This window comes from Panicum virgatum, unplaced genomic scaffold (genome assembly GCF_016808335.1).
Source record: "Panicum virgatum strain AP13 unplaced genomic scaffold, P.virgatum_v5 scaffold_4261, whole genome shotgun sequence".
Lineage (NCBI taxonomy): Eukaryota > Viridiplantae > Streptophyta > Magnoliopsida > Poales > Poaceae > Panicum > Panicum virgatum.
The window spans coordinates 19,682-29,335 of NW_024376375.1; the positions used below are offsets into that span (position 1 = coordinate 19,682).

Here is a 9,654-nt window from a genome sequence, read left to right on the forward strand (position 1 = left end):
CTGATGATTGCCCATCCAATATATCCTCCAGGTAATGATAGGTGGAAATATCATCTGAAGTGATATATAACTGCACCATGAGCCTCATTTGTTACTATTTTTCATCGCTGCAGATGGGGTAGTCATACTTCAGGACCTATCAATCTGTATGGGTGGAAGTTGGGCATACAATACGGATGAATAATGTTGTATTTTTTTCCTCCATGCCCACCATCGTGTGGCAAGCTGAACCCATTCCACACTGACTACGATGCCATAGCGATTGTATGGCCCATCCTCTGGTGTCTAGCACGTCATAGTCCTGATGCCTCCATGTTTGCCAAGGCCTCCGCCTGGGGGCGTCTACTCCTAGCATGTACGACTACCGTCATATCATCGCACAAGTCCGTTGGAGTTTAAAAATATTCCAAAGATGTAAATTGTTTCAAAATCAAATAAAATGTTCCAAAATAAATAAAAATATTTTAGAAAAATATCATCTAAATATAATCAAGTGTGGTCTAGTTTTGAAGATCTTGTCGTAAGAAACACAACAGTGCAATCGAAATTTAATTTAAATAATCGGTTCGTAAAGTAGAGCAGTTTTTAATTTAGGATGTACGAAAATCAAGACATATGGCCACCTCTACCCTTTCCCTCCTCGTGGAGCTGTTGTGCAGCAACTAAAAATCACGAGCTCATGTTGACGACGTAGCCGTAAAACGCGGAGAAGGCCGGAGAGGGCACCTGTCTTTAAGAACGACTAGAACTCAACGCGCCCTTCGCGCGCCCCATCATATGAGTTTACATCAATATAAAAATAGTACAATAGAAGGAATACTAAAGTAAATATTTTAAATGATAAATTTATAATAATATCTCATACAGATATCTTAATAACAATAATATTGCTAATTGAATGGCATCCGTAGCATGTGGATTCTATCAAATCATATATTGAATTTATCTATTAATATTAGTAGTTAGCAAATACTTTAATAATATAATAGGTAGCTCAATATTATATTTTCCTATCAACATTAGCAGCTACCAAATACTCACTCACTTACGGATAAGACCCATTTCACCAATGAGAGATGGCGCACAGGAGAGGGAAAGAAGGAAGAAAAGAAAAAAAAAAGAGAAAAATAAGGTTCACTCACTTACGGATGGGATCCACCAAGTAGGGGTTTGTTGGAGTTGTAGGTTAAATACAAAGGCTGTGTTTAGTTCGCGAAAAAGTTTGGGTTTTGATACTGTAGCACATTTCGTTGTTACTTGACAAATAATATCCAATCATGGACTAATTAGGCTTAAAAGATTTATCTCGTGCTAATCAGTTAGACTGTGTAATTAGTTATTTTTTTCAACTGCATTTAATGCTCCATACATGTGTCAAAAAATTCGATGTGACGGATACTGTAGAAATTTTTTGGGAACTAAACAGGGCCAAAGTCGAGAAAGTAGGGACAACCCCTACTTTAAAAATAAGGATCTTAAAGTAGAGGTTATTGTTGGAGTATACAATAAAACTAATATTTGTGTGGAGGCAACTATATTTTAATCAGCCATTAATTTTTTAAGGACATTTTTAGTGGAGGTTTCATGAGAGTTTTATACACATTAAATAGGGTACTATGTCAGTATTTTAGATGATGTGGCACTGGATTACCGCAGAGAGAGATGAAAGATGAAACTATGTACGCACAGTTACCAACTCTTGATGAGTCTTAAAATTAAATGAAATGAGAGCATATGAAATAGCAAACATGGAACAATGCATTCTGAAGTGAGTTTAATCTATGGTTTCATTTGTGTTTTGATGATGTGACATTTTTGGAAACAAAAAATGAAACTACCCAGTGGGATTAGTCTAAGTAGAGAAAGATGTTTAGGTAGGCTTGGGACTGTCATGTACACAACTATTGTCTTCGTTTCCGGTGTCTTCGTGGGCAGCAGCTTCCTGGTGATTTTCTTGTTTGAAACGCGACACTAAAAAATGAATGTTTGATATAAGATTATCATTTGACATGTTATGAAAAACTACTTTATGTTATGGTTTTTTTACGATCTTTTCTCTTCTTAATTGTAGAGTTAGTAGTATACGAGCAAGAGAGAGACGTATGAGTGAATGAGGGGTTGTTTGAATTGAGGGGCTAAATTTTAGTCTATGTCACATCAAAGAGAATCTTAATATTTAGAAATATTAAATAAAGATTAATTATAAAAGTAACTGTAGAATCCTGAGGCTAAACTGTTAGACGAATCTAATGAGATATATTAATTTATAATTAGAGGATGGTTACTGGAATATCACTGTAGCAAAATATGGATTAATTAGGCTCATTAGATTCGTCTCGCGAATTAGCACTCAGCTGTCAAAAAATATTTATAAACAGATTTTATTTGATACTCTAAAATAGTAAAAAAAATTTTGATGTGATAGGGACTAAAAAAATCTGTGAAAACATGGCCTAAGAGAACTGAAGAGATGGGGAAAAAATAAAATAGGTAGAACCCATGCAGCACAGGAGCACCTCTCCCAGCCCAGTCACGCCACGCGTCCCGTGGAGGGCTCGGCCAGGCCGTGAAATGCGGCCAGGCCGTGAAGGGGCAGCATTCTTTAATTTACCCGATTGTGCCCCCGCCATGGTGGCCATCGCCGGGCACAGCTCGGTCGATCGCACACGCCCTAAGCCAGGCAGGGTACGCGCGCGCTCTCTCTCTCTGTGTGGTGTCGCTTCTCCTTTATGGTAGGGTAACCCTCTCTCTCTCTGTGTGGTGTCGCTTCTCCTTTATGGTAGGGTAACCAAGTAGAGGCATGCTAGTGCACACGCGACACACTTGTAGAAATGACTGAGCAGAAACATCAAGCGAGCCTGCTTGCTCGACGTCCCCTGTACGTTTGCGTAGTTCGATTCGATCCTTTTGGTGGTGTACGTGAAGTGCTAGTCATTTGCCACCCCTTGGCCCTTGCCCACCGTGAGTCCGTGACCGTCCTTTCCTCCCGTTGCCGCCACCTCCGCTTAATTTGAGCATGTTCGTGCTGTTTTTCCTGAGGCAACTTCTAGCTATTTCACTCTTAAGCGACATGGTTTCATTTTTTTTTGAAAGAAACACATGCTTTCATTTGTAGGCTCCCTTGATCACAATCACAAGCTCACACCCTTTCAGTTGCCGGTCTGATTTTTGCCGGTAATGGTCCGGAGCGTCGTGCAAACCTTTCGTGGCCTGCCGCTTGTACCCGTCAGTTGGCGACACTGATGTGCGTCGAGCGGGGCGTCCCATGGCACATGGCAGGGCACTTGGCCTTGACCACCACCGCGTGTCCGCATCCGTTGGTGAAAATATCTTCTCAGGTAAAAAGTTCACCAGAGTAAAAGATGTGCAGCCGCGGGGCATGCAGCAGGAAGCACCACATGATGGATTTTCCTCGGGGAAGAAGAGCGTTCATAGTTTCCCACGACAAGGCCCTGTACAAGCCTACAACTGCAAGGACTGTTATGCTGGGCCAACTACCAGGCCATGCATTATTGCTTCCAAAGAGATTCACTCTGCGTTAAGTATATTAGACCAATCCCCTTCATAAGTTAGAGATAATTTATTTTTTCTTATAATACTGGCACCAGTTTTGCTGACTTGTTCTCTTTTTCAATGTGAAGGCATGTCATATCATACACTCATACCTGCGTACGTGTCTTTTTAAGTCAAGACGCGTTTCAAACCGAGTGGCCGGCGGGCCATGAGCACAGCAGCAAGTTCGGAGAACGGGAGAGGAATCAGCAACAAGCAGCCATCGCAGTGGCACTGGCAGCAGCTGCTGCCACGAAATGAGGTAGTACTCGTAAAAGCAGCAGCAGCACATTTCCAGTGAGGCATTATTGACTGAGTCGAGGCTCGAGAGAACCCTTCTCCCTCGCTCCTGCTGAGCCTCACTATTCTCCTATTGCTGCAGACATGGTGGCCAACAGGTCAGTGACCTGAGAAGCACACTCGTCACCTGCTTTTCTTTCACAGCCCCCGCAGCGGGAGAAGGAGACCCCGGCCCGTGTTGACGCGCTCCTCCGATGTGGAGTGCAGCAATAGCTACCCACCAATAATTGTCCTTCAGCCTCTTCACGGGTTGCTTTCCCCATTCCCCTTCTCTTCCAGCTCAAGCATTCAAGCTTCCCTCACCATAGTCACCGGTGGTTCACATTCACTGCCTCCCTCGATTCTCACAGCGCACACACTGCTTGCCAATACCTAAGAACCATCCCACCCCAACAAGGCCAACCATGGCCATGGCCATGGCCGGGTCGCTGCTCCTCCCCTGGGTGGAAGGTTTAGTCGGCAAGGCGGCCGACGCGCTGGTCCAGAGGGTCACTAGCATGTGGGGCGTCGATAACTATCGCCGCAAGCTGGAGGACCAACTGGTGTACGTGCGGTGCCTGCTGGCCGACGCCGAGGAGAAGGCCGAGGCGAAGACGGAGGCCGGCCGCGCCGTCAAGGCGTGGATGAAGAAGCTCAAGGCTGCCGCTTACGAGGCCGACAACGTCCTCGATTCCTTCCGATACGAGGCTTTGCGCGATGAGGCCCCGCCCAGCAAATCAGCTTCACGAAAGGTACTCTACTTCTCACGTGATCGTCTTATGTTCCATCATAAGGCGAGCAGGGATCTCAAGAACGTGCTCGACAAGATTGAGGAGCTGGTGGCGGAGATGAATACATTTGGTCTGCTAGAGCGGGCAGAGGCGCCACAAGCTCTGTATCGGCAAACCTGCTCGGCACTGGATGAGTCTCTGGATATCTTTGGCAGGGATGACGACAAGGAGGCAGTGGTGAAGATTTTGCTCGATCAGAAAGATCAGAAAGTTGTCCAGGTGCTGCCTATCATTGGAATGGGAGGTTTGGGCAAGACCACACTAGCCAAGATGGTGTACAACAATCATAAAGTCCAAAAGCACTTTGAGTTGAAGATGTGGCACTGTGTGTCTGAAAATTTTGAAGCCACAACTGTTGTCAGATCTGTCATCGAGTTGGCTACAAATGGAAGATGTGACCTGCCTGACAACATGGAGCTGTTGCGAGGGAAACTCCAGGAAGCGATTGGCAGGAAAAGGTTCTTACTGGTTCTTGATGATGTGTGGAATGAAGAGCCTCGAAAGTGGGAGGATGACCTGAAGCCTCTATTGTGTTCTTCTAATGGCGGATCAGGAAGCATGATAATTGCCACTAGTCGCAGCCAGCAAGTGGCCTCCATAATGGGCACCCTTCCACCCCATGAGCTAGCATGCCTGAGTGAAGATGATTCGTGGAAATTGTTCACAAAGAAAGCATTTAATAATAGAGGGGCACAAGAGCAGCCAGATGAGTTGGTCACTTTCGGAAGACGCATTGTTAATAGGTGCAAAGGACTACCTCTTGCTCTGAAGACAATGGGTGGGTTGATGAGTTCAATGCATCAAGTTCAGGAATGGAGGACCATTGCAGAAAGCAATATGGGTGATACAGGCAATGAAGTATTGTCCATACTGAAATTGAGCTACAAATACTTGTCATCTGAAATGAAGCAATGCTTTGCATTCTGTGCAGTTTTCCCTAAGGACTATGAGATGGAGAAGGATAAGTTGATCCAACTATGGATGGCAAATGGTTTCATTCATGAAAATGGAAATATGGATTTGGCAAAGATAGGTGAACTTGTTTTCAACGAGTTGGTTCAGAGATCCTTTCTTCAAGATGTAAATGTGAAAGAGATTTCTTATGGATATAGATGTTATAAGGTAATTAGATGTCAAATGCATGATTTAATGCATGACCTAGCAAAAGATGTCACAGATGAATGTGCATTTGCAGCAGAGTTTATCGATAAAAAAATACCAATAAATGATGGAGTACGTCACATCCTGGTTTCAGGTGATGAATGGAAAAAAACCAATGGATTATTCAAATCCACATCATCTCTCCGCACTTTACTCACTCACTCAGAGAACAAGGATATTATGGAAATTAATTTGATGTCATTAAGAGCTTTGCAATTGAGAGGTGGATGCCCTTCTGTCAACTATAACCAACTCACAAGTACAATACATTTACGATATCTTGATATTTCTGAGTCCAACATTACTAAATTGCCAGACTCAGTATGTTTGTTGTATAACTTGCAATCGTTGAGGCTCGATAATTGCAGTGGGCTACAGTATTTACCTGAAGGTATGACAACTAGTTTGAAGAAGCTCATCCATATTTATCTTTTGGGATGTTGGAAATTGGAACAAATGCCTCCAAAACTTGGCCTGCTGCATAATCTTCATACACTAACAACATTTATTGTGGGCACTGGAGATGGCTTTGGAATCGAGGAGCTCAAAGACCTGCGGCATCTTGGCAATAGGTTGGAGCTGTACAACTTGAGGAATGTAAAGAGTGGGTCAAAAGCCAATCTCCATGAGAAACAGAATTTAAGTGAACTATTGTTGTGCTGGGGCCGCGACCAATTCTGCAATCCTACAGATGTTGATGCCATCAATGAGGAACGAGTGCTGGAATCTCTCGCACCACATCCAGAAGGCGAGCTAAAAGAATTGGATGTACATGGGTATGGTGGTCTGGCAATTCCACAATGGATGAAAGACCCTCGGATATTCCTGCAGTTGAGAGAACTCAATATTTCCCACTGCCAAAGATGTGTTGATCTCCCGACGGTTTGGTCGTTTCCATGCATTGGGCATTTGTCTTTATCCAACATGGACAGCCTGACCACACTATGTAGGAACGTTGACGTGGAAGCTGCAGGACACAATACCCCTCTGCAAATATTCCCGGTGCTAAAGACGATGCGGCTAAAGCATTTGCCAAAGTTGGAGAGATGGGCAGAAAATAGTGCAGGAGAGATTAAGAGCTCGATGACATTTCCCCAGCTTGAAGAGCTATTTATTAGTAACTGTGATAAGCTTGCAAGTCTTCCAGACACACCAGTTCTGAAATATCTGAGCCTATCTAATGGCAAAGAGAAAAACTCTGCTACAGGTGCTCTCATTCCGATGCCTGTGCCTTTGGACTGCTTGTCGTCTCTTGTTCACTTAGAGATATCTTTTTTGCTGGTAGACGTGGTGATGCCTCAAGACGGCCAGCAAAGTCAGAGTCAAAGACCTCTGGACACCCTGCGACGTTTGTGGCTTAAGGGTGACGACGGCTTCGTATCAGTATTTAACAAATCCAAATTGCAACTTGGACTTCGGGACTGCTTGGTACTCGTGGAAGAATTGCGTATCGAGTTCTGCTCCAATATTGTCCGCTGGCCAGTGGAGGAGCTCCGATGTTTGCCTCGTCTTCGACGTCTGAGTATTTCGTATTGCTCCAAACTGGAGGGGAAGGGCTCATCATCTGAGGAAGAGGAAATCCTTCCGCTGCCCCAGCTGGAAACATTACGTATATCCTCTTGTTACAGCTTGCTCCAGATCCCCAAGTTGCCTGCATCCCTCGAGGAAATCGACATTTCCATGTGCAGAAGTTTGTTGGCGCTGCCTTTAAACCTCGGAGATCTGGCCAAGCTGAGGAACCTCGATGTGTATGGATGCAGTGAATTGAAAGCACTGCCTGATGGGATGGATGGCCTCACTTCCCTTGAGCAGTTGCAGATTGGTGTTTGTCCAGGGATCGAGAGATTTCCGCAGGGTCTCCTCCAGCGGCTCCCAGCCCTGAAACGCCTAACCATATATGTCTGCCCTGACCTGCAGAGGCGTTGCAGAGAAGGTGGGGAGTACTTTGACTTGGTCGCTTCTATTCCGTATAAATACATTGAAGCAACTGAAAGAAAGAAGCCATTGAAGTGGTTCCTTCCGTCGTCGTGCGGTGGTGGTTCTCAATGTCAAGGCAACTGAGGTGCGTTCGTATGCTCCCGCTTCCACCACCTCTGTCCCATCAGCTCATTCTGCTGCTATTATATTGTTCCACCTCGCATTATTGCTTGTTCCGGCATCATCACAACTCGAGGCTACGGCCTATATGTATGCATGTACTCGTGCATCATGATACTCTTCCACCCATCTACCGTACCATGCATTCCACAATCTGAAATGTGCAACTAATTAATCACCAGAAAATTAATTAGTTGGAGTGCCATTGTCATCTGTGCTTTGCATCTCGTGAGAACAAAATATGTCTTTTTTTTCCCACTGGGTGGTGTGTTTGTGCAGCACGTGCAGTTTGTGTGAGCTGCATGTTATGATAGAGAAACTTTTCATTGTGTTGAGATCGTTAGTGTGCAACTATCATGTGATCCGGTCGAGAATAATTAATATCAGGGCTAATTGTTTGCTTGGCGGCCTTTTGCAGCAGTTTGGGATGATGGTGCACATCAGAGTCACGGGCGTCGAAAGGAAGAAGCACATCGAGCAAGCAAGCCAGTTTTGTTGCTCTGATCTCGGCTGGAACTGTTTCTCAGGATATCAGTTTGGCGAAGGCTGAACGGAACCGCTCAAGACTGCAGTAGTTACACCATCGTTTCCTTCACTTGAGATGGGCCTACTACTGGAGCCAACTCCTCTGAGGACGTGGTTTTCCAGAATGAGCTTGAGCTGCGATTCCTCGACCAGTCATACGAACGCCTTTAGCGTCAAGGCATAGTAAAGTATACTGAGTGCTCGTGTAACTGCATCCCACGGTTGTTTTCACTTTTCAGTAGTCAAGTGCCATTCATATTTATACCGATCTCTTTATCCACGACAGTTTTCACCTACGGCTACACTACAACTGAACCTTCATTAAAAAGAAGAAGAGAAGAGAATACTTCATCGGAGGTCCTTCAGCCATCTCCAAAGAGAAGGGTCAGAACTACACGGTAGTTAAAAGAGATGAAGCAACGCAGTTGGCAGTCCAATGATCAGGCGGCTACAGCAGGCGTGCAATGCTGAGAGAGGTGCTATGCAAACCAAGCGCTGAGGGCTGCCAACACACTGACCAGTCCTCCCTGAGTGCCCTTTTCAAGTGCAGATTAGCAGACAGAAGGGATCTCGGAGGTAGATTCTGAATACGGTAGCATCTGGTTTATGTGGCCTGCGAATGCAATCTCCACAGGAACCTCTGCATGTGTAATGTGTTGCTTTGCCAATTGCCATCGCGCGTGGCATGCTTGGTTCGATTCATTGGCAGATTTCTTTTTTTTAAGGACAAAATGTCAGATTTCGCTACAAGAGATTCTTGGAAATTTGACTCCCCACCTATTTTCTACCGTTTGGTTTAATGCCAGAGTTGTTTGAGCATTGCCAAGAATCTTTGGCATGTAATTGTGAACTGTAAATCCACACACCTGAATCTTTTTTCTGTCAAAATCGCACATCAAAATGTTTCCAAGGGAAAAAAAACGTACATAAAAATATGGCCCGATAACTTTATTGGGAGTCTGGGATGGCCTACACAGTAACTTTCGGCCCAGCACAGCCAGGATCGTTTCCCCTGTCCAGCCCGAGCGGGCGGCGGTTGATTTCGCGCCACCGCCGGCTAGCCCCGCGTCTTCCTCAAAAAAAAAGAAAGAAAAAAAGAAAAAAAAAAGAAATGCTAGAACCGCGTGCTCGCCGGCGTCACGCCGCGCAATGCTAGCGCCTATCGTCTCTTGTCCAGGTGGGGTGGGTCGTCTGGCGCGCACCGATGCGTCCGCTCGTCGGCTGGACTGTTCGCGGGGCTGGAGCTAAT

At 45.1% G+C, this 9,654-nt stretch overlaps 1 protein-coding gene across 3 annotated transcripts; it reads left to right on the top strand.

Moving 5' to 3' along the window:
• The first annotated feature begins 3,872 nt into the window (after positions 1-3,872).
• On the top strand, positions 3,873-9,317 carry LOC120694225 (putative disease resistance protein RGA4). Of its 3 annotated transcripts, none has more exons than XM_039977381.1 (3): positions 3,873-7,845; positions 8,299-8,593; positions 8,692-9,317. In XM_039977381.1, the coding sequence occupies exon 1, from the start codon at positions 4,257-4,259 to the stop codon at positions 7,842-7,844; it is 3,588 nt and encodes a 1,195-aa protein (XP_039833315.1). In that variant the 5' UTR covers positions 3,873-4,256; the 3' UTR covers position 7,845; positions 8,299-8,593; positions 8,692-9,317. The 3 variants fall into 3 exon arrangements, with proteins under 3 accessions (XP_039833315.1, XP_039833313.1, XP_039833314.1); XM_039977379.1 differs by having other exon boundaries at positions 8,299-8,588; XM_039977380.1 differs by having other exon boundaries at positions 8,302-8,588.
• The last annotated feature ends 337 nt before the right edge of the window (positions 9,318-9,654 follow it).